We start from the raw sequence: 26,045 nt of genomic DNA on the forward strand, positions 1-26,045 counted from the left end.
GACTTTGCACCCGCTTGCGAGTTGGCATTCCAGTCATTGAATGAGGCTCGGGTACCCGCTCCAGTGCTGATGGCGCACATTCTTGACCAGGACTGTGTGTTACGAACTATTGCGCCACTGCACGGACTGGGAGCCGTACCGAGCCAGAAAGAGCCATATGGGCAGGAGCACCCTGTGGCCTGGTTGAGCAGTATACTGCTATTGTGGGAGGTGGGGTATGCCACAGTTGGGACACCGTGGGTGGCACTTGTTTGTAACCGGCCCCCCACCGTGGTGACTTACCACCTACCGGTTAGGTGGCTGCAACCTACCTTGGGGGAATTGGACAGACTTTTGTGGTGGAGCCTTGAACTTGGACTTCAGGTGGACTATTTGAACATTGTGCACCCACGAAGAGAGGCCCACTACCCTATGGATGAACTGTCTGGGCCAGAGCCTACACCCCCCAGGTAGCGTCCCCTTCACCCCAACGGACTGCGGGACCAGGACCCAAATCGTTGGGACATGGGTCCCTGGTTGACCCACTTGAATGGGGGGGGGAGGAGTGTGGCCGGAGAGCCCCAGCCACGAGGGAAATGACCGCTGCAGCACTGAAGGGGTTAACCCCTAGTGCCCGGCGCCATTTCAAAAGACAATAGGCGCTTGGCGTCCCTGTTAAATGTACTTACGGCACTGGGCACGGACTGTTTAAAAGTTTGTTTAATGATGTGTTTTATTTTTAACATGTCATATGTAGTGCTCTGTGCACCATTGCAGGAATGCATGTTTAACTGTATCTATTTTATATTCAAGACAGGCTCAGTGTATATTTAAAGGGAAACACGTGTTTAAATGAAATGTATTTAAAGGAAAAGTGCAGTTACTATAGATGTCTGAATAAGCATCTCTTATCCTCTGGAAATAGGATGTGGCATGCTAATGGCCCTGTCCTAGCAGCGAGGTGTGAAGGACAATACCTTTTGATGTGTAAGTTCCTTAGAGAGAGATGCTAATCACTGGATCTATGGGCTTGGAATCTGTTTCATATAGGTGATTTAATGGATATACGATCCCTGAATGGCAGATACAGGAAGGAAGACCGTTTGTTTGTATTGTAGCAACTCCTGTTGTAATCTCAAACACTGGGATTGCCTGGAGATGTGAATGACCAGAAACATCTGAATTTTGAAGCTATGTGATAAATTTATCAATAGTGAATGTTAATCTGATACCAAACGTTGTCTGGGTGACAGGAAGGAGGATATTGTTTTATTGCACTTATATCCTTGTAAAATGTGATTTATTGGTATTTTGTAAAATAACCTGATTGGTTGGAGAAGACAGGGAGGGCTTACCCCCCTGTGGTACTGTGTGGAAAACTGACATAAAAAGGAGACCTGCGTGCCTCCAGAGTTGTAGTAGTACCATCTTATTCTGCTGGAACATCTTACTGTATGTTGTTGCCCCTAGCAATAGGGAAGAGTTCTCTTTAGAACTATTGAGCAAATAAAACATCATTGCCTCAAGAAGATTGCTTCATCTTGTGACCTACAGGGTTAGGCCAAACCTAGCCCCATCCTCCGGCTGTCCAGGGAAGCACCTAATGTCTCCAAGTTCCGCCTTCCGCCAGCTACCGGTAGAGGCCTAGCAAGTGGCTAGTGGGGATTCGTCAGCACCACACAGGTGTGGTAAGGCAGTACGTCGGCACATACAGAGCAGAACCGTGGTTCCAAACGCCACGGCAGGTTAGGAGTTCGGTGGTGGCAGCATAAACCCGCCCACAGCGCAGTGGGTGGAGTCAGTAACAGGCGGTTACTGACGGTAAGCGGGAATCCCCTATGTGGTCAGGCCTCGTGTGACTTGACCTTCCATTCTGTGTGCAGCCAACGGGACGCGAAAGCGGCGAGTGCTTTCACACGGGACCGTCCTGTCACAGCGTGCTGGTTTTAAAACTTGTTTGACCATCCTCTGGATCTCCAGAGCCTTTTCCACCAGTAGGAATACTTTCTGTGCTTCCGTGTCCAATATCATTCCCAGAAATGATAACCTCTTTGTGGGTTCCAATTGTGATTTTGGAAGGTTTATGATCCAACCATGCTGTTGAATCACCGTCAGGGAAAGTGCAATGTTCTGCACTAGTTTCTCCCTGGATCTTGCTTTTATGAGGAGATCGTCTAAGTATGGGATGACTTTGACTCCTTTCTTGCGAAGAAGAACCATCATCTCCGCCATCACCTTGGTGAATATTCTCGGAGCCGTGGAGAGCCCGAAAGGCAATGTTTGGAACTGGTAGTGGCAGTCCTGTACCGCAAACCTCAGGTATGCCTGATGCGGCGGGTAGATGGGAACATGTAGATAAGCATCTTTGATGTCCATCGATACCAGAAATTCCTTTTCCTCCAAGCTGGAGATCACCGCTCTCAGGGATTCCATCTTGAATTTGAACCTTTTCAAATAAAGTTTCAGAGTTTTTAGGTTTAAAATCGGTCTGACCGAGCCATCCGGTTTCGGCACTACAAACAGGCTTGAACAAAACCCTTTTTCCTGTTAAGACAAGTAGAACCCTCCCCAATGTCTGACATGTTACACACTTGTACACACACACACACACACACACACACACACACACACACACACACACACACTCCTATCACACAGGGGAGCTATTGGGGAAAGACCCATACTAAAGTCTGTCAGAGAGACACAGAGGGATTTGCCAGTCCACACACTGTGCCTTGTTGTGAATTGTGGAAATATTACCCACTTACAGCTAGTGATGAGCGGGTTCGGTTTCTCGGAAACCGAACCCCCTCGTACTTAACCCATTTTACACGGGTCCGAGGCATACTCGGATTCTCCCGTATTTCTCGGTTAACCCGAGCGTGCCCGAACGTCATCATCCCGCTGTCGGATTCTCGCGAGATTCGGATTCTATATAAGCAGCAGCGCGTCGCCGCCATTTTCACTCGTGCATTGGAAATGTTAGGGAGAGGACGTGGCTGGCGTCCTCTCCATTTATTCATTGTTGAGTTGATGCAAATATTTGTGCTTGCTTATATCATTGTGGGGACTGGGGAGCAGCTTTATATTAATATAGGAGGAGTACAGTGCAGAGTTTTGCTGATCAGTAACCACCAGTTTTATCCGTTCTCTGCCTGAAAAACACTCCTTATCTGTGCTCAGTGTGCTGCATATATCTGTGCTCACACTGCTTAATTGTGGGGACTGGGGAGCAGCTGTATTATATAGCAGGAGTACAGTGCAGAGTTTTGCTGACAGTGACCACCAGTATACGTTGTCTGCCTGAAAAACACTCCATATCTGTGCTCAGTGTGCTGCTTTATTGTGGGGACTGGGGACCACCAGTATAATATTATATAGGAGGAGTACAGTGCAGAGTTTTGCTGACCAGTGACCACCAGTATATAATATATAGCATTACGGTACAGTAGGCCACTGCTGTACCTACCTCTGTGTCATCAAGTATACTATCCATCTAGATTCTATACCTGTGGTGCGTTTCAGTTGTGCAGTTTGCTGACACAGTGACCACCAGTATATATAGCAGTACGGTACAGAAGGCCACTGCTGTACCTACCTCTGTGTCGTCAAGTATACTATCCATCTACATTCTATACCTGTGGTGCATTTCAGTTGTGCAGTTTGCTGACACAGTGACCACCAGTATATATAGCAGTACGGTACGGAAGGCCACTGCTGTACCTACCTCTGTGTCGTCTAGTACACTATCCATCTTCATTCTATACCTGTGGTGCATTTTAGTTTTGCAGTTTGCTGACACAGTGACCACCAGTATATATAGCAGTACGGTACGGAAGGCCACTGCTGTACCTACCTCTGTGTCGTCAAGTATACTATCCATCTACATTCTATACCTGTGGTGCATTTCAGTTGTGCAGTTTGCTGACAGTGACCACCAGTATATATAGCAGTACGGTACGGAAGGCCACTGCTGTACCTACCTCTGTGTCGTCAAGTATACTATCCATCTACATTCTATACCTGTGGTGCATTTTAGTTGTGCAGTTTGCTGACACAGTGACCACCAGTATATATAGCAGTACGGTACGGAAGGCCACTGCTGTACCTACCTCTGTGTCGTCAAGTATACTATCCATCCATACCTGTGGTGCATTTCAGTTGTGCACAGTTTGCTGACCACCAGTATATAATATATAGCATTACGGTACAGTAGGCCACTGCTCTACCTACCTCTGTGTCGTCAACTATACTAGCTTAGTCACACAGCGACCTTGGTGCACCTCTTCTTTTTTTCTTTGCATCATGTGCTGTTTGGGGACTACTTTTTTGAAGTGCCATCCTGCCTGACACTGCAGTGCCACTCCTAGATGGGCCAGGTGTTTGTGTCGGCCACTTGTGTTGCTTAGCTTAGTCACACAGCGACCTTGGTGCGCCTCTTTTTTTCTTTGCATCATGTGCTGTTTGGGGACTATTTTTTTGAAGTGCCATCCTGCCTAACACTGCAGTGCCACTCCTAGATGGGCCAGGTGTTTGTGTCGGCCACTTGTGTCACTTAGCTTAGTCACACAGCGACCTCGGTGCGTCTCTTTTTTTCTTTGCATCATGTGCTGTTTGGGGACAATTTTTTTGAAGGGCCATCCTGCCTGACACTGCAGTGCCACTCCTAGATGGGCCAGGTGTTTGTGTCGGCCACTTGTGTCGCTTAGCTTAGTCACACAGCGACCTTGGTGCGCCTCTTTTTTTCTTTGCATCATGTGCTGTTTGGGGACAATTTTTTTTGAAGGGCCATCCTGCCTGACACTGCAGTGCCACTCCTAGATGGGACAGGTGTTTGTGTCGGCCACTTGTGTCGCTTAGCTTAGTCACACAGCGACCTTGGTGCCCCTCTTTTTTTTCTTTGCATCATGTGCTGTTTGGGGACAATTTTTTTGAAGGGCCATCCTGCCTGACACTGCAGTGCCACTCCTAGATGGGACAGGTGTTTGTGTCGGCCACTTGTGTCGCTTAGCTTAGCCATCCAGCGACCTCGGTGCAAATTTTAGGACTAAAAATAATATTGTGAGGTGTTCAGAATAGACTGAAAATGAGTGGAAATTATGGTTATTGAGGTTAATAATACTATGGGATCAAAATGACCCCCAAATTCTATGATTTAAGCTGTTTTTTTTTTTTTTTTTAAACACCCGAATCCGACAAAACAATTTCTGTGAGGTTTTGCCAAAACGCGTCCGAATCCAAAACACGGCCGCGGAACCGAATCCAAAACCAAAACCCGAAAAATGTCCTGTGTACATCACTGCTTACAGCGCATATACCAATCATAGGCCCACAGACCTAATTATAATGAACACTCTCTGTCCCTTCTATAACACCCTGTACTTGTATCAGCGTTGTCATGAGGAGAGGCAGCGTTCAGGAGCTTCACACTGGAGTTTCTGCAGGAGAAAATGGCACCCAGTGAGTGTCCTGGCAAGTCTGAGGAGAAGCCCCGCCCTTCAGCCTCAGCAATGTAATATTTATACTGGCTGGGGACGGCACATCAGTATGTATGTACCCTTTTTGCCAGTGAGAGTAAGGTTTTAAAACATGCCCGCAGAGCGTGCCCCCACTACCCCCACGCTCTGCACCCTTGTGCTGAGAGACATGGCGCGTAGCGTGCACGTGTACCTGTATGCCGCCAACGATGACCGGAGGATCCCCTCTCTGCAGGACTCCGGTAATATACTCACCAGCCTTCTGACTACTGGCTCTGTTAGGGGATGGCGGCAGTGCTGTGGGAGTGAACGCTGGCCAGGTTTGGGCTGTGTTCAGTATCCTTCAGGAGCTAATGGTGTCCTGTCAGCGGAAGCAGAACCACTAACTAATTGAGAAGTTGGTTCCTACTTCCCCCCCTAAGTCCCACGAAGCAGGGAGACTGTTACCAGCAGCTTCCCTGTAAAATAAAAAACCTAAGAAAGTCTTTTTCCAGCAAAGCTCTGTAGAGCTCCATTAGTGTGCCTCCAGTCTCCCGGGTACATTTTCTAAACTGAGGTCTGGAGGAGGGGCATAGAGGGAGGAGCCAGTTCACACTGTTGAAAAGTCTTAAAGTGCCGAAGGCTCTTGCGGAACCGTCTATACCACATGGTACTAAAATGGACCCCTGCATCCTCTAGGACGTAAGAGAAATATATATATCCCCCCCTCACCGCAGCATTAGTGGTAAGGACTCTGACTCTAACTCTGCCACCATTATATCTGCCGATGTCAGACTGCGTCACATAGTGCCCACCGGGGGAAGGGGGGGTGCAGTGGTAGGGACACAAGCTTGAGGGGATGGGGCCCTCCTCTAATTTCCCTGAACCCCTATGGGCCACTCCGACCCTGATAACAGAAGTCAGTGATGTCTGCAGGTTGTATTCTATTACACTGCGGCTGATTCTCCGCGTGTGTCAGGAGTGTCTGTATGTATACATATGTACTCCAGCAGGGCACTTGTATATGTGAATCATGCTGTGTGTATACTTGTTCCTACATCTTGCATGGTTATATGTGTGGATTGCATTATATCTGTGTATATTGTAATTGCAGTCTGCTCTTTGTAGTCACAGTTCTACCAGTTTCCTCTACTTTATAATAATCACACTGGCGTATGTATAATGGGTGCAGTGTGTGCATTGCACACGAGGCCCCTGGATCCAGAGGGGGCCCACACTGCACCCATTTCTTCTATATACTTACCATTCTGGTGTCCGGATGTGGGTCTGTGCCTCTCCCGAGTCTCGTAGCCGGCAGCCGCAGCAGCAATGTTAGTGCTCTGTCTGAGCGCTAGAGACTCTGGCACAGTGCCACAGTCTACAGCGCATGCGCAGCTCTTCAAAAAAATGGACACCGCGTCCTTTTTTCAGACACTTGCACATGTGCTGTAGACTGTGGCACTGTGCCAGAGTCTCTAGCGCTCAACCAGAGTGCTAAAAGCACTGCTGCCAGTTACAAGACTGCACACAGGTCCCCTCCTCTCTAGATACGCCCCTGAATAATCACCATTCTTAAGATCATCACATCGGATTAGAGTATTGGAAAGTAGATGAGGTTATGCTGTCTGTCTAGATATGATCAAGGAGCATTCACTGAGTGAGGGCAGAACAAGGACGTTGTGGCGTTTGTAGGGTCACCTGTGCTTGCTGGGTTTCCTCCCACACCGGTAGGTAAATCAATGTGTTTTTAAAGAAAATTGAGCATTTAGATTGTCAGCTCCTATAGGGCAGAGACCGATATAAATGTACTGCGCTGTGTAATATGGTGAAAACATGTAAGTAAAGGATAAAAAATAATAATCTTATAATAATACAAGAAATCCATTTATTTCACTTTACACAATATAAAAAGTAATCAGAGTATTATAAGGTATTATTATTACATGTGTTTATACCGTGCAGCTCTGTACATAGCAGGTGTGACGGGATCTGACCTGATAAATGATAAGTTACAATGTAGCAATGTCACCATTAGCAGAACCAGCCCTGTGAGCCCCCGCTCTGCTGAAACATGGACTGGCACTGGGGGCAGCACACCCTCCCGGTGTCACCGCAGGCCGCTGCCCAGTGCGTCAGTCACCCCCGAGGCCAATGGCTGGCACTTTCTTCTCTGTTCTGTTTGTGGCGTGGTTCTTTATTATTGTCACCAATAGTCCCCCCATGTCCCCTGATGTCTTCTTATCCCTCCTCCTCCTCCAGTCTCCAATGCTCTGATCTGCTCCTCTGTGACCTCTGTCCCCAGCTGAGCCCAGTTTTCCAGAAATTTAATGAAAATTTACCAGCAAGTCTATGATAATGTAACAGGTCCATGTGTCCGTGATACATGTCTATATACTATATACAGCGTCTTTCTTCTCCAGATCCCATCTCTTGCTCATGACCTGGCATTTTCCTCACGGGAGCTGACGCGTTTCAGGGAGAGGAGGATGAAGACGCAGGGGATGTAGGACACAAAGCGTAATACCGTTGGGATCCCGATATACAGATGTCTGGAGACACACGGGAGAAACTCATTATATAACATAGTGTAGGCGATATTATTACATGATATATAACAAGAGCTGTTGGATATTTATGAATGAGAAGGTCGCCTGTGTGCCGGAGGGGGGTATATACATGTTACACCTATGTGGTACCCCAGGCCTTACCAAAATGAGTTAGGGGCAAAATGGTAGGGTCTTATTAAGGCTGATTTATCACAGGGCAAAACCTGTTGCTGGCCAAAACCAGTGGTCAGGTCACGCATGGGCCCATATATAACACCTGGTGCGGCGATCCGGTAATGATGCCCTGAGCTCTACAGGCCAGTTACACCGACGCAGCGAGAGTGCCGTCCCCATCTCTGATTATAACATAGTTTTTTACCCATAACACTGATCAGTTTATTCTCTTTTATGCCTCAAACTAATAATGAGAGTGATAAAAAAGTGATAACCCCCTTTCTCCGCCCCTTTACTTCATTTACATAATTCAGGGCGCAAATCCAATTTTTCCACGTCGGAAGCGTGCGCAGTTGTGTCTAATCCGCACTTAGGCGTTATTCAGAGTAAATCTGCGATCATCCTCCTCACATGCTGGGGGCCGCCCAGCACAGGACAATGCCGCCAGGCATGTGTGGCGTCGCCCCACCATCACAATTCAATTGCGATCGCATCAAATAGAGGTAGACCCCTCCCTGCGCAGCCTGGCTGTGTATGCAGGGGTATCGCTGCCATATTTACTAGTGTGGGAAACACAGGTGACGTCATCAGCCGGCCCCAATAACAGCCATGACATGCCTGCATTTCCTGCTCTCCTCCCCGCCAATGCTGCGCTGCTGCCCCCGGATCCCTGTCTCCTGTTAATCACTATGTGATCGCATTCTTCCGGGATGTGATCGCATGGTGAAAGGTCGCGCATGTGCACTATGGCCGCTGCACGTGCCAGACCCTCTGGATGTGGCTGCTGCATGCGAACACAGCGGCTGCTTCAAGGACTAAATAAGGCCCTTAACTAGGAACATAGCCCAATCTGCCCAACTCCTCCCACCTGTCATGCTGCCATCTTTACTGCACTTTCCCATAAGTCTGAATGTAAAGCTGCAGAATCTGAACGTGACATCATATAATAAATAAGGTGAGCAGAAATTTTGCTCAGGTTGAGGAAGCCGCTGAATACTTAGAGATGGAGAAACGCGTCACAGAGACCACACTTTCTATGGGCTCCTGTTTTTATGCTAAACCACAGTGTGAAATTGGCAGCAGATCAAAGAGGACTCCTGAAGTTTATTCCTCCGTTCTGAACTGCACTGTGGGAATCCTGGCAGTAGGGGGCTAGGAGGACGTATACTATGACTCCACAAGCCTGCAGGGTCTGGAACAGCTGTGAAATCACACTGCTGATCGTGGTAACAAAAATGTAAGGTATTACTCAAAGGAGCTACATGGAAGTAATGGATTGTATTACTAATCTGCTATGCTGGAACTGTATTACTATTCTGCTATGCTGGAACTGTATTACTAACCTGCTATGCTGGAAATGTATTACTAATCTGCTATGCTGGAACTGTATTACTAATCTGCTATGCTGGAACTGTATTACAAACCTGCTATGCTGGAACTGTATTACTAATCTGCTATGTTGGAACTGTATTACAAACCTGCTATGCTGGAACTGTATTACTAATCTGCTATGATGGAACTGTATTACAAACCTGCTATGCTGGAACTGTATTACTAATCTGCTATGCTGGACCTGTATTACTAATCTGCTATGTTGGAACTGTATTACTAATCTGCTATGCTGGAACTGTATTACTAATCTGCTATGCTGGAACTGTATTACTAATCTGCTATGTTGGAACTGTATTACAAACCTGCTATGCTGGAACTGTATTACTAATCTGCTATGATGGAACTGTATTACAAACCTGCTATGCTGGACCTGTATTACTAATCTGCTATGCTGGACCTGTATTACTAATCTGCTATGTTAGAATTGTATTACTATTCTGCTATGCTGGAACTGTATTACTAATCTGCTATGCTGGAACTGTATTACTAATCTTCTATGTTGGAACTGTATTACTAATCTGCTATGTTGAAACTGTATTACTAATCTGCTATGTTGAACTGTATTACTAATCTGCTATGCTGGAACTTTATTACTAATCTGCTATGCTGGAACTGTATTACTAATCTAATATGCTGTAACTGTATTACGAACCTGCTATGCTAGAACTGTGCTGTAACTATATTACTAATCTGCTATGCTGGAACGGTATTACTAATCTGGTATGCTGGAACTGTGTTACTAATCTGGTATGCTGGAACTGTATTACTAATCTGGTATGCTGGAACTGTGTTACTAATCTGCTATGCTGGAACTGTATTACTAATCATTTTAAAAAAGTGCTATATTTTTTATTACAGCCACTAATTACCATATTGGAGAGACTGAACTATTAATTGTGGATATTGCAGTTACTACTCTGCTAAGAGAATGCGAATAAGCGGTTAAACAGTGAATTGTGTTTTTAGTGCATGTACATATTATAATGTGATATGTTTAGATTAATAAACTGATTTATGGTGTATTAATTCTTCCATTTGAGCAGCGCTTCTTGTAAAAAAAAAAGTATATTTTGTTTATTTTATTTAGTGAGGTATAGCAATTGCCTCTTAATATTGAAGCAGCGCTCAGACCGGACCAGTAGATTAGGCGCTGAGTTGGTTTTTGTTTTTTATTTTTGTTGTGGTTTGTACGCGACCCTGAATGTCAGTAATGTCTTTATCCGCCAGTTTCTGTTGCTGAGTGTGCGCTCACGTTACCTGTAAGCGTCAGAGTCGTACATGCGACAAGCCCCCGGGTCTCCGCAGCTCGTAGTCCCCCATTTAATGCAGGTGGTATCGATGGCTGCGCCAAAGTATATCGGGGAAGGGATTCCACCTGCCGGAGAGGACACATTAATGTATCCTATAAATGAATCTCTCACACAGAATAACAGCTACGGGGGAGGCAATTAATCAGGATACCGACGCCGGAATCCCCACAGCTGACAATGCCGACAGCTGGAATACCGGCTCACAGGGGCTATTCCTACTCGTTGGTTTCTACGACACCCATAGAGTGGAAATAGATCCCGTGGCGAGCGCAGAGAGACACCGAGCCCGCAAGGGGAGTCCTAGCGTTCACCCCGCTGCCGGCATTCTGGAGGGCTGGATGCCGCTATTGGGATACCTACAGCCGGCATCCCGACCACCGGGAATATATATATATTCTGCTGCTGGAACCAGTATGCACAGATGTGTAATGTAATAGGAGCTGTTATGTAACCACTAGTATTTTGGACCCTTTATTGGCTGGGTCGCACACACACAATGTTATCTGCTGTTGTGGCTGGCGTAGGCAGGCTCTATCCTTCCTCTGTCTCCCTTTCTCTTCCCATCTCCACCTCTTCCCCCGTCATCGCTCTTTGTCCCCCTCTTTTATTCTCTCTCTCCCCCTCTTTCCCTCTCTCATTATTTCTCTTATTCTCTTTCTGCCCCTTCCATTCTCTTCCTCTCCCTCTTTCCCTGTTTTTCTCCCCCTCTTTCCCCATCATCTCTCTCTTGCCCTCTCTCTTATTATTTCTCTTATTCTCTTTCTTCCCCTTCCCTTCTCTTTCTCCTCCTCTTTCCCTGTCTTTCGCCACCTTTTCCACCCATCATCTCTCTCTTTTTCCCTCTCTTATTCTTTCTCTTATTCTCTTTCTGCCCCTTCTTTTTCCTTCCTCCTCCTCTTTCCTTGTCTTTTTCCACCGTTTTCCCCATCATCTCTCTCTATCCCTCTCTCTTATTCTTTCTCTTATTCTCTTTCTGCCCCTTCACTTCTCTTCCTTTCACTCTTTCCATCTTTCTCCACCTCTTTCCTCATAATTTATTTCCATCCTCTCTAATTTTGTCTCTCATTCTCTCTCTTCCAATTTCTGCTCTCTCTCTCTTTCCCTCCACCATTCCCTGTCTCTTCCACCTTTTTCTATCTCTTCATTTTTTTATTTGGTGTTGTTCTCCCCGACCATCCTCTTACCTGTTTTGTGTGCTCTTTGTGTCTTTACTGTTTATCTATCTGATAGTGATAGTGTGACGTACATGTGTGTGCTTCAGCCCCTTGTGATGAACAAACAGCAAATGTTTAGGCATGTGGGGTAGGTGGGTCAGTGCACTGTCCAAGTATATGACTGCAATGTTCCCTAGTACTATAGGATGGGCCCCAACATACAACGTGAGAGAGAGCTGTGCCTTTACCGAGCGCTCGTGCAGCTAAAAGGTGAAGGCCAAGACCAAAAGACTTTTCTTCTGGGGTCAAACTCCTAGGAGAGAACAGACAAAGGCCATCAGTAACAGTATATTAGTAACAGCACCTAAGTCTCCTACCAGTTTATGGGGGCTATGTACTAAGCCTTGGAGAGAGATAAAGAACCAATCAGTTCCTCACTGTTACAGACAGAGGCGTAACTAAGGGGGGTCGAGCAGGGCACATGCCCTGGGTGCCATGGCAGGCCCAGCAGAAGGGGGCGCTGCTGGCCAGGGCATCGTACCTGCTCTCCCACCCCTGCCTCCATTAATGTGCTGCTGTTGCCGCCGGGAGCCTGCTGTGTGAGAACGAGGAGCAGCAGCAGCTCAACAGCAGCAGAGAGTAACATGTGACAGTGGGGTCAGAGGAGCATGTGCTGAGCCCAGATTGGTGGAGCCCAGCACATGCTCATCTGACCTGAGCAGGGGCGGGGCTACATCGGGATCTTCTGCAGCTCTGCTGCTCTTCTCCTGGGCCCTGGCTGGCAGCATGGAAGAGGAGGGAGGAGCAAGTCATCAAGGTGAGGGCACCTCTGTGTGTCTGTGTGTCCCTGAGTGTCTCCATGCCCCCCATCAGCAGTGTGTGTGTGTGTGTCTCCATGTCCCCCTCCCCCATCAGCAGTGTGTGTCTCCATGCCCCCCCCCCCCCAACAGCAGTGTGTGTGTCTCCATGTCCCCCCATCAGCAGTGTGTGTCTCCATGTCTCTCTCCCCACACCAGTGTGTCTCCATGCACCCTACCCACCAGCAGTGTGTCTCCATGCCCCCTCCCCGCCAGCAGTGTGTCTCCATGTCCCCTCCTCCCATCAGCAGTGTGTGTCTCCATGCCACCCAACAGCAGTGTGTGTGTGTGTCTCCATGTCCCCCCCCATCAGCAGTGTGTGTCTCCATGTCCCTCTCCCCACACCAGTGTGTATCCATGCACCCTCCCCACCAGCAGTGTGTCTCCATGCCCCCCAACAGCAGTGTGTGTGTGTGTGTGTGTGTGTCTCCATGTCCCCCCCATCAGCAGTGTGTGTCTCCATGTCCCTCTCCCCACACCAGTGTGTCTCCATGCACCCTCCCCACCAGCAGTGTGTCTCCATGCCCCCTCCCCACCAGCAGTGTGAGTATCTCCATTCAACATCACAGGGGGGTTCGTCTACCACATTGCGATGTTAATCGTATATGTTAGCATCGCTGTGGTAGGCGGCGATTGGCAGCAATAAATGTTAATACATCCCGCCCTCTCTGTCAGAAGGCAAGCACAGGGCGCTCAGGTGCGGTGCAGTCTCCCTGAAAGCAGCAGCATGGGCTCCCAGGGCATGGGACACACACAGAGACACAGAGTGCGATGGCGTGTGCTGAATGACAACGCAGGGGGAGGTGATGGTGTGCTGAATGATGATGCAGGGGTAGGTGATGGTGTGCTGAGTGACGACACAGGGGGAGGTGATGGTGTGCTGAGTGACGACGCAGGGGGAGGTGATGGTGTGCTGAGTGACGACGCAGGGGGAGGTGATGGTGTGCTGAGTGGTGACGCAGGGGGAGATGATGGTGTGCTGAGTGGTGACGCAGGGGGAGGTGATGGTGTGCTGAGAGACGTCGCAGGAGGAGGTGATGGTGTGGCTGAGAGATGATGCAGGGGGTGGTGATGGTGTGACTGAGAGATGACACGAGAGGGAGATGATGGTGTGGCTGAGAGACGCAGGGGACAGGATGTAACACAGGGGACAGTATGTGAGTCTTGTTGAACCACTGTTGCATGATACTGACCTTGTTAATATTCCTACACAAACAGGCATCTTCCGGAAGATCGGATCTCCTACATAAATAGTGAATACCGACTGAAGACGCCGTCTTCCTCAGAGGATACAGTTCTTCAGAGGTTCCATATTGTGAGAAACCATCATACAGGTAAGGTGCATGTTTAATTGAAAAGAATGTTCCCAGTGGGACGTGAAACAGGTGGCGTGTCATGTTTTCACGCCCCATTTTTGGTGACCACGCCACTTCTGGTATGTGACCACGCCCTTTTTTTGGCGATTTATTTCTAAGGCTTTTCTTTCCTTTTTTTTTTTTACGTGGTCCTTTTTTTTTTTCGGTCTCAGGAAATATGAGGACTACCAAAGCCTGTCCCTGTTCCCCATCCATGGAGCGAGCTACAATAACTATCCTTTGTCCATCAGCCCTCAGCTACTTCATGTTACCCTATAAATCATCCCAACCACACTGATACCCGGGAGCTTACATGTCCTCAGGCTGAGGTAGCCGTCAGTTACTGATACTAAAGTATCAACAATATAACAATACATCAGGACAGGGTCGGACTGGCCCACAAGGGTACAGGGGAAACCACCGGTAGGCCCCACTGCCTGAGTGCCACTCCTCCTCTAGGGATCAGGTTCCAGACTGTGCACTTTTATTATACATGGTAGATATGTTGCATTACACCGCAAACGTCTATTGTGTATTTCAAGCCTCTGTGGGAGTTGGCCACACCCCCTCTATAGACTGACCACACCCCTAAGTATGGGCCCCTATCACTGCATTCCCCCATTGGGCCCTTCATACCCCAGTCCGACACTGCATCAGGTGACAGATAACACTACTATCTCTAGTGACGGAGGCTGATGTGTCCAGTATTTATGTTTTACCCTCAGCACCGGCAATGATGCATCACTGGTCCTGCACATCCTTTCCCCGGGACCCTCATTCCCGCCCATTCCCCAGTATCTGTAGCAAGTGCTGATACCACAGTGACCGTGTGACAGAGGCTCAGATCCCAGGGGTATTACCACACGTGTCCTGGCAGAGGTAATGTTACCTGATCAGCACCATGTATCCTGGCATGGCTCCTATGGAGAAGATGAAGCAGCACACAAGGTTAAGGATCATGAAGTAGACCAGCATGGTGTTACAGCGTTCCTCCCGCGGGCACTGCCCCAGCACCGCCGTCGTGTTCGGTGAAAATACACAGCTGCAATTCTGGAAAATCTGCAGAGAAATGTGTCTATAAATAACTTCTACAATCTTCAAACAGAGTCCGCCAGTCCAGGACTATTATATTACCTGCACAATTGTGAGTTGCACACTGCTGCGACCGCTATAGCGCCCATATCTGTAGCCTCATCTGTGACATTATGCTAATGCTGGTATCAGCCCTTCCCCCTGCGCACAGCCGTACATCTGTCTGTGGAAGGACTGAGACGCCCACTTTGTGCCTCTTTATAACATTCCCATCTAGTGCGTCTTTAGACAAAACCATCGGATGCACCATCAAAACTTTCCCCTGCCCCATACTATGGCCTCTAATATACACGATTAAGCATCTGAGGGCCTGATTCATTGTTGTACTGGAGGCGTCTGAAGACACCTCACCATCGATCATGAATGGTCACAGTCATTGCCCATCTGAGTTGGTCGAAAGCTCAATCAGAATGAGCAACGTAACAGTCCCCATCATCACTCACACTCCACCCCACCAGCGGCCGCAGCATGAGGGCACTGCGAGTGATCTTACAGATGAAGATCTGCTCGTGCGCAGTACAGATCCAGGACGTGCGCAGATCTCTCACTGTCGGTGTTGTGCGCTAACCATGGGGTTTGTGTACAACATTGCATAAGGCCCCGAGCTCGCAATCACTCCTGTGATGCCAATAAGACGGTCGCTCTCCGTGCACCTGCGTAGCCACCTCCCAATCATTGCCCAGGGGCACCAAGCATACTTCCCACACCTTACTGAGACCACAACTATGAATCTGTACACGCCAGGGGACGCAAGCGTGCTATAACTTTCTAGCTACGTGAATATGGGCATTGAGGGCCTAATTCAGACCTGATCACAGCAACATTTTTCTCTAATGGGCAAATCCATGTGCACTGCAGGGGGAGCAGATGTAACATGTGCAGAGAGTGTTAGATTTGGGTGGGTTATTTTGTTTCTGTGCAGGGTAAATACTGGCTGCTTTATTTTTACACTGCAATTTAGATTTCAGTTTGAACATACCCCACCCAAATCTAACTCTCTCTGCACATGTTACATCTGCCCCACCTGCACTGCACATGGTTTTGCCCTTTAGAGAAAAATGTTGCTGCTGCGATCAGGTCTGAATTAGGCCGTGTGGGAGAATCAGGCCTCTGATTTGCATATGGTAATTATTACACTTCATCTGTGCGCTATAATGAGACCCCTATGACAGGAACACCACTACACACACTGACATGTTCTTGTTATATAGCTACTCTTCCCATCAGCGTCACGTGTAGCACATCATCATTATAGAGAGATGACATACATGTGTATACTAATTAGTGCACAGTATGTTGCCCTTGTCTTCTCACGCAGCGCGTGCTCCCCATATGTAGGAGGCTGTCACTCTCTCAGGGTCACTGCTGCATCTGTTTCCTGCTGACAGCTGTGACATTTATTCCCATACAGAATCCAGAGCAGCTCGGGCTGAATGAAGCCATTGTCCTGTAATTAGGGCACAGAATCTCCCATGAATGTATAGAATTAGTTATGTTTCCCCATATTGCCCCAGCTGTATCTAGTCCTGACCAGATCTCCCATCATGTAACAGTCTATAGAGACCTCTCTGAGACATTTGGGGCACGTATTAGCCATTTGCCCCAATATCCAGGTTCCCACAGATGCCCCAGACTGCAGCTCGCACTTACCACATTCTGCCCACTCCCGGTAGAAGATGAGCAGCCGGCAAAACAGGCAGAAACATAGGCCACCCCGTTATCACCACACACGGGGTCCCACACATCAGACGGACACCCACAGTTCATGTTACAGTCAGCGGATAAGTTGCCCACATAGGACACTTGCTCCACACTGAAATAAAACAAATATTTTGTGACTATAATGTCAGATTTAAATTACCACAAAATATCTCTGATCAGAAGTTACAGTCTGGTTTCACACCCAATATAACACACTGATATTTGTATGTAGATGATCGCTGAGGTCTCCGAACAGTATGGAGATGGTCATTGGGGGTCTCTGGCTGGGACTCACTGACAGTTGGTATGGCTCCTCATCTGATTTTTTTACTGAGCTGCAGCCCCACGTCTGGAGCTGCCACTGGTCTCCGTACAGTATGCAGATGATCACTGGGGGTCTCTGTATGGTATGTAAATTATTGCTGATGGTTTCTGTATTGTATGTAAATGATTGCTGAGGGTCTTTGTACAGTATGTAGATAATTGCTGGGTGGTCTCTAGTATGTAGGTGACTGCTGAGAGATCTGTACAGTATGTAAATAGCAGGAAAGCCGACGTACGTTTCACTGCTATTGTCTTTGTCAATTCCTTGACAAAGCCAGTAACAGCAAAACGTACGTCAGCTTTCCTGCTATGCCCAACAAAAGTATGTAGATGATTGTGAAGATAGCGGGTTCCAAATCACTCAAGTTTGGTGGTAGATGAAAAACCAACTGGGGTTTATTGACAGAATAGGTTATAACACAGTTCAGCACACTTCTGTAATCCAATTCCACATGACAATTCCCACCACAATCTCCTGACAGAACATTACTTCTTAGTCTGGAAGGAGAGAGTCTCTTCTAGCAATACAGAGTCCCAGATAAATCCAATATAATGGGTCCCCAAGCAGAGCCCTGGCAGAGCATTACTTCTTAGCCTGGGATCAAAGAATCTCCCTTCAGCTCTCTGGGTAGCTCTACTTATACCTCCAGAAGCTTCATATTGCTGGGGTGTGTGTGACCTCTGTGTCTTAGGATCTTATAGCATTGGAATACAATACATATTCTAATCAAGGTTATTACATCAGCCAGAGAGCCACCCTGTCTGGTCAGCACACTTTTGGACAATAGGGAGTAAACAAACATAGACAATGGTACCTTATATGACTCACCCTCTGAGGGTCCACTGTGGTGTATGAAAACAATAGCAAACTAGGTCTAACTTAAAAATAAATTATCTAAAGGGTAACAGATAACAACACAATTGCATATATTAACAATATTAAGGTTGATTTAAACACAGTATTGGGTGAGCAGCAATGGACATGTTATGGAGAATGAACAAACAGACAAATTGGATGAATATGGATATGGGTATAAAAAGTACATATTTGACACAGGAAATGAGGCATAGTTATCTTAATTGTCACAGACCTCATTTTCTCACAATGATCACTGGGAGTTTCTGTATGGTATGCAAACAATCATTGGAGGTGTTCTTACAGTATGTAAATTATCACAGTGTATTTCCTTATAGTATGTAAATGATTGATGGTGTCTCCAGTATAATAACCTGATTGCACAGTAATGAAGTATATAGGTCTTTAAGCACAGGAGAAGGAAGAAAGAAGGCTCTTGTTTGGGCGTACTCTTAAGCAAAATAAATTACTTATAGTCGTAAACAGATAAAACTCAAATTTGTATTATTAAATGTTAAAAAAGTTTTTTGTCACCCACTGAAAGAATAATTAAAATAATGTTCTGGTCATTTGCACCATGCAAATTAGGATTGGATATAGATGTGACCACTATCAGTGCCACATCTGATCCCCTTGGACCAGTACAGTAAATCTGTATTAATCAGACCTTTAGTTTGGTCAGAGAAAGTAATGACTAATAAGTATGAATCCAAGGGCATTAACCTGTTGCAACGCTGAGATCAGCATCACCATCTTTTCTTCCTTCATTTTAATTTTCTAGTACGAAAACAATTATCTCAGACTATTGTAACAGGGTTTATAACCATTAATGGACATATTATCAACAGAAAGGTTTATATTGTAAGGTACCCACACGGGATTCCTCCACATAAATTGTGATCCGATATCCTAGGTGTCATATTGATTTATTTTAGTCTTACTTATTACTTTCTCTGATATTGCCGACAGAGCTTGTAGATGTTTTTCTGCCCAGTGGAGGATTTTTGTCGCCTCTGCCATTGCCGCTCTGCTTTGCGTTCCGCCCTGCCTGTTTATATATGCGACTGCTGTTACATTGTCCGCCTGGATCTGCACGGGACGGTCTTGAAGAAGATGTACCACTTGTTGAAGGCCGTTGTAAATGGCTCTTAGCTGCAGAACGTTTATGTGAAGGCAGGCCACCACAGGAGCGAAATCCTGGTTCTTGACGACAGGATTATCTTTCTGTGCATGTGTAGGTGTGACCCCGACCACTTGTCCAACAGGTCCCACTGGAATACTCTGGCATGGAACCTGCCAAACTGTATGGCCTTGTAGGCTGCCGCCATCTTCCCCAACAACCGAATGCACTGATGGACCAACACACTTGATGGTTTCAATATCTGTTTTACCATTTTCTGGATTTCCAGAGCCTTTTCCAGCGGAAGAAATACCCTCTGAACTTCTGTGTCCAGAATCATCCCGAGGAAAGACAACCTTGTCGTCGGTTCCAATTGTGACTTTGGGTAATTTATGATCCACCCGTGTTGTTGGAGTATTGACAGAGAGAGTGATATGTTTAGTAACAACTGCTCCCTGGATCTCGCCTTTATCAGGAGATCGTCCAGATAAGGAATTATATTGACTCCTTTCTGTCAAAGGAGGACCATCATCTCCACCATCACCTTGGTGAATACCCTCGGCGCCGTGGAGAGACCGAAAGGCAATGTCTGGAATTGGTAATGGCAATCCTGAACCGCGAATCTCAGATAAGCCTGGTGAGGAGGATAAATGGGAACATGCAGGTAAGCATCCTTTATGTCCACCGACACCAAGTAGTCCCCCTCCTCTAGACTGGCAATCACCATCCGAAGTGATTCCATCTTGAACTTGAACCTTCTCAGGTAGCAATTAAGATCTTTTAGATTTAGGATTGGTCTGACCGAGCCGTCTGGCTTCGGAACTACAAAGAGGCTTGAATAAAAGCCCTCCCCTTATTGTGACAACGGTACCAGGACTATGACCTGGTCTTGACATAATTTTTGGATTGCCGCTGTTACTGCTTCTCTTTCTGGTGGAGAAACTGGCAAGGTCGATTTGAAAAATCAGCATGGGGGAACGTCTTGAAACTTCAGTTTGTATCCCTGGGATACTATTTGCAACACCCAGGGATCCAGGCCAGACAGAATCCAACCCTGGCTGAAGCGTTTGAGACGTGCCCCCACCCGAGCGGCCTCCCGCAAGGGAGTTCCAGCGTCATGCTGAGGATTTGGCAGAAGTAGGGGTAGACTTCTGCTCTTGAGAACCTGGAGCCGCTGTGGGCTTTTTTCCCCTTCCCCTTCCCCATCCCCTACCTTCAAAGAAGGGGGAACCTCTCGCCTTTTTGTATTTATTAGGCCTAAAGGACTGCATTTGCGGGTGATAGGTCTTTTTTGCCGGTGCAGGCGCAGAGGGCAAAAACGTCGACTTACCTGCGGTAGCCGCCAAGACTAACGCATCCAGGCCATCACCAAATAAAGCCTCACCTTTATATGGAAGCGCCTCCATGTTTCTTTTGGAATCCGCATCCGCGTTCCACTGGCGAATCCACAACGCCCGCCTAGCCGATACTGCCATGGTAGCGGCTTGTGAACTCAAGAATCCAATATCCTTCATTGCTTCCAGCATGTAGGCGGCAGCGTCTTTGATATTCCCTAACTTAAGGAGTATCTCATCTTTATCAATCGTGTCAATTTCTGATGACACATTTTCTGACCATTTTTCAATAGCTCGACTCACCCAAGCGCAGGCAATTGTGGGCCTGATCAGTGTGCCATTGGTAACATAAATGGATTTCAATGTTGTTTCCATTTTGCGGTCTGCCGGCTCTTTAAGAGAAGCCGTGCCAGGAGCACGGAGAATTACCTATTTTTGTCAACCTGGAAAGTGCACTGTCTAACACAGGGGGTGACTCCCATTTTTTCCTGTCCTCAGCTGGGAAAGGGTAAGCTATGTGAATCCTTTTGGGAATACGACATTTTTTATCAGGATTCACCTACATCCCTTCAAACAGAGCATTTAGTTCATGTGAAGGAGGGAACGTGACTTTGGATTTCTTTTCCTTACATAAATAAGCCTTCTTCTGAGGTACAGGAGTGCTTTCTGTAACCCCCAACACATCCCTTATAGCCACAATCATATATTGTATATTTTTGGCCAATTTATGATCTATCTCTCTGGATTCACTATCGTCGACACAAGAATCAGAGTCCGTGTCGGTCTCAGTGTTTACAACATTCGCAAATGGTCTCTTATGTGACCCAGAGGGGCCGCCTGCATAAGGAATAACAGCATCCTGAAAAATCACATCTTCCACAGATTTTCTCCAGCATGCAGCCTTAGATTCAGACTTATCTAACCTTTGGTTAATCAGATGCATACTGTCACGTATCTCTTTCACCCATGCAGGCTCTTGGTGTGCCGGTAGCGCCACCACATTACAACTCTGTGTCCCTAAAATGGCTTCCTCCAGGGAGGAACTCCCTGCCTCAGACATGCTTCACACATGCACAGCACACTCACAGACACACTGGGACTTATTTTGGGGACAGACCCACAGTAAAGTCTGTCAGAGGGACACAGGATAGGAGCAGCCAGTTCACAATCCCAGCGCCAGTGTTGCCTGTTAACACAATATGCCCACAGCCCAACAGCGCTTTTAAATAGTAATTTACACTACTAAATGCACCACAATCGCTTTGTGCCCCCCTTAAAAGAACCCTGTACTTGTCAGAAGTGGAGGAGAGGACCAGCGTGTTCTCTGCAGCCTGTAGAGAGAGAGAAAATGGCGCTGAGCAGTGTGCTGGCTGCATGAGGAAGAAGCTCTGCCCCCGCAATGGCGCGTCCTTACACTCAGTATACTTTCTAATATTTATACTGGCGGGGGTAGGGCTATGCCAGCGGCATCTTATGCCCCCTTTTAGCCAGTTTGAGGTATTTTTCTTGCTGCCCAGGGCGCCGCCGCGCCCTGCACCCTTCAGTGCCTGTGTGTGTGGGCAGCAATGGCGCGCTGCGCTCCCGCCAGCCGAGCTTCACCTCAGCCGTCACTTACTTGATTGAAGATCATTCTTCTCATACTCACCTGTCTTCTGACTTCTGGCTCTGTAAGGTAGGTGACGGCGTGCTGTGGGAGTGAGCATCTAGACATGGCTAGCGTTCAGTACCCTTCAGGAGCTAATGGTGTCCTGTCAGCAAGAAGCAGAGCCATGAAACTCTTTAGGAAGTTGGTTCTGCTTCTACCCCCTCAGTCCCACGAAGCAGGGAGACTGATGCCAGCAGATCTCCCTGAAAATAAAAAACCTAACATAAAGTCTTTTCAGAGAAACTCAGTAGAGCTCCTCAGAGTGCATCCAGTCTCCCTGGGCACAATTCTAAAACTGAGGTCTGAGGAGGGGCATAGAGGGAGGAGCCAGTTCAAACCCAATGAAAAGTCTTTAGAGCGCCCATGTCTCCTGTGGATCCCGTCTATACCCCATGGTCTTGATGTCGTCTCCAGCATCCTCTAGGACGTATGAGAAAAGTAATTTATTTTGCTTAAGAGTGCCCCCAAACAAGAGCCTTCCTTCTTCCTTCTTCCTTCTTCCTTCTCCTGTGCTTACAGACTACTTACTTGTTCAGGGTGCACCACAAAATTACGAAATCACAAAGGGATTTTCCCTGTGGACATGTTTATTTTGGTTACATGTCTATATGAAAATTTATGAGACTTGTGCAGAATCAACAACCTTTTCTTCAAAGTATATAGGTCACCTATCACTGGGGTAGGAACTTACTAACTATGCCAAGCCAGCACTAAGAATCATCTCTGTACCTGAATTGTACTACACAGGTAGGTTAGACGCATTTATTCTGTCTTTGTACCTTTAGCTAATCTACTGATCAGACATTGGGCTTAATTCAGACCTGATCGATCCTCTGCGAATTTGCAGAAGTTTGCGATCAGATAGTCACCACCCAGACATAGTGAAAATCTGCCCCGTGCAAGTCTGCGTACGCCATTTGAAAAGCTTTACAAACGCTGGTCAGCTGTAAATCCATTCGCAACTCACTCACCATCTAATGTTTTTTCCAGTCTGCGTGTAGCCCAGGACTTACTCCAACAGTGCAAAAGAACCAGGCTGATCGGGGCCAGAACTGACGTCACACACCCTCCCTGAAAACGTTTGGGAACGCCTGCGTATTTCCTGACACTCCAAGAAAACGTTCAGTTACCACCCACAAACGTCCGCTTCCTGTCAATCAACTTGCATACACCTAGCGATCAAAAAGATTGCTGGATTCTTTTGCAGTTTGGCCCTACGCGTGCGCACAATGATCCGTACGCACGCACAGTACGATCGATAATCGGCCGCCTTGCGAATTTGCACAACAGCGATCAGGTCTAAGTTGGGCCCTTTCATAGTATAATTCACAAACCTAATTGTAACAACTTATGCAGTAGTTTACAATCAGTTAACAATTACGACTATGGGAGACTCCCATTTTTTTCAGGTAGTCCCCCGCACCATCCACCCCCCCCCCCCCCCCCACACACACACACACACACCTTCCCTGGAGGAGTAGATGGATCTCCTGCATTCAGTGCTGAAAGTAGAATGGTACGGGGTGGTATGGAGTACCATTAAGAAATATGGTGGTGGTACACAGTACCACCAGCCCACCGCTGGGGCATAATTTATAATGGGCATTTTTGTAAAATGGTGTCAGTGGCATAACTGTGTGTGGCATAATATGTAATAGGCATTACGGTGTGAGGTATAATATGTAATAGGCCTTACGGTGTGTGTGACATAATGTGTAATGGGCATTACGGTGTCTGGCATAATGTGTAATGGGCATTACGGTGTCTGGCATAATGTGTAATGGGCATTACGGTGTCTGGCATAATGTGTAATGGGCATTACGGTGTGTGGTATAATGTGTAATGGGCATTACGGTGTGTGGTATAATGTGTAATGGGCATTACGGTGTGTGGCATAATGTGTAATGGGCATTACGGTGTGTGGCATAATGTGTAATGGGCTTTACGGTGTGTGGTATAATGTGTAATGGGCGTTATGTGGTGTGGCATAATGTGTAATGGGCATTACGTGGTGTGGCATAATGTGTAATGGGCACTACGTGTGTGGCATAATGTGTAATTGGTGTTACAGTGTCTGGCATAATGTGTAATGGGCTTTACGGTGTGTGGTATAATGTGTAATGGGCATTACGGTGTGTGGCATAATGTGTAATGGGCATTACGGTGTGTGGTATAATGTGTAATGGGCATTACGGTGTGGCATAATGTGTAATTGGTGTTACAGTGTGTGGCATAATGTGTAATGGGCATTACGTGTGTGGTATAATGTGTAATGGGCATTACGGTGTGTGGCATAATGTGTAATGGGTGTTACGGTGTCTGGCATAATGTGGCCATGCCCTTATTGTCATGTAGCCACTCCCCTACTTTAATTTGTCTACGCCCCCATGACACCTGACCACGCCCATTTTTACTATCCGTACCACTGAGAGAACATTTCTACTTGCACCACTGCCTGCATTCCAAAGTGGGCAGAATGAGGAGATAAGATGGGGAGTCTCAGGTCCATATGGAGGGAGCTCTCAAAAGTGTCAGCAGCATTTCCTCTCCTGACTTCTCCTGGAGAGCAGATACGTACTGTACACTTGGCATGTATGTAGACAACATACTGTACATCCAGAATACAGCTTCCCCCCGGCCTGGAGATCCAGTGACATCAGAATATAATGAATTGCTTTTATCTCCACAGCAGCTATCACAAATACTACTATTGGCTGTATATTATATTGTAAGCTCCTACCCGTCATATGAGACCGTCAGGCCGGCTACAGACGCGTTCTTGCACATCATGGCAAAGGCCAAGATATACAGCAGGTATTCCGTTAATGATGTAAAAAAACCAATCTTTGCTGCCGTCAGTGTTGTGATCTTGAATTTCTTCATGAAGAAGCCCCCAAGGAAGTATCCGACAGATATGATTGGCATACTGTACACCCCTGCGGAGAGAAGATGGCGACACAGCGTCATTCTGTTATGTGTCCATAGTCACTGACATGACGCAGAGTAGTCACACTGGCTCCACCATCCCTGGTTAGCTGCGGGAAATATGGGCATTCAGTGGAACTCTGGGGGTCATTACGAGTTGATCGTAGCTGTGCTAAATTTAGCACAGCTACGATCGTAAACTCAGACATGCGGGGGGACGCCCAGCACAGGGCTAGTTCGCTCCGCATGTCAGTGACGCCCCCCCCACGCACAAATACAAAAGCATCGCACAGAGGCGATGCCTTTGTATCTGTGGAGTAACTCCCGGCCAGCGCAGATCCTGTGGCTGGCCAGGAGTTGTGTGTCACTGCCGCTGGCCGTAGTGGCTGCGTGAGACGTCACGCAGCCGCCACGACACCCCCCCCCAACTGTCCGGCCACACCTGCGTTGGCCGGACCACGCCGCCGTTCAGCCTCCTCCCACCCAGCGACCGCCTCTGTCTCAGAGGCGATCGCTGGGCACCGACGACTGCCATGCGCCGGCACACTGTGGCGCTGGCGCAGTTCCGACCTGAACGCTGCGCTGCGACAAACTGCAGTGAGCGATCGGGTTGGAATGACCCCCTATGTACGTGAGGAGAGCTGTCCATCACCAGGACTGGCCCAGGCAATATATAAAGTCTATACAGAATATAGGGACTGATTGGCTAATTAAAAACCTCGAGTGGCAGATCTGTCACCTTAGTAGTCCCAGCATAACGGGCCGGGTTCCCCAACACCCCTGCACATTCTAACAAATCATTAAAAATTGTAAAAAAAAAAAAAA

General features: G+C 47.3%; 1 protein-coding gene across 2 annotated transcripts in view; it reads right to left on the minus strand.

The window, feature by feature from the left end:
* Nucleotides 1–7,297: 7,297 nt before the first annotated feature.
* Nucleotides 7,298–26,045, minus strand: part of LOC134933870 (solute carrier organic anion transporter family member 1A2-like) — a 111,816-nt gene continuing 93,068 nt past the window's right edge. For both annotated transcript variants that reach the window (XM_063929407.1, XM_063929406.1), the window contains exons 10-15: nucleotides 25,036–25,231; nucleotides 16,966–17,128; nucleotides 15,113–15,282; nucleotides 12,260–12,324; nucleotides 10,805–10,922; nucleotides 7,298–7,984 (exon numbers count right to left, since the gene is read on the minus strand). In XM_063929407.1, the coding sequence (XP_063785477.1) occupies nucleotides 7,870–7,984; nucleotides 10,805–10,922; nucleotides 12,260–12,324; nucleotides 15,113–15,282; nucleotides 16,966–17,128; nucleotides 25,036–25,231 (827 nt within the window). In that variant the 3' untranslated portion in view covers nucleotides 7,298–7,869. The remainder of the gene's footprint in view (nucleotides 7,985–10,804; nucleotides 10,923–12,259; nucleotides 12,325–15,112; nucleotides 15,283–16,965; nucleotides 17,129–25,035; nucleotides 25,232–26,045) is intronic.

Source organism: Pseudophryne corroboree, chromosome 6, assembly GCF_028390025.1.
Source record: "Pseudophryne corroboree isolate aPseCor3 chromosome 6, aPseCor3.hap2, whole genome shotgun sequence".
In the NCBI taxonomy this organism is placed as follows: Eukaryota; Metazoa; Chordata; class Amphibia; order Anura; family Myobatrachidae; genus Pseudophryne; species Pseudophryne corroboree.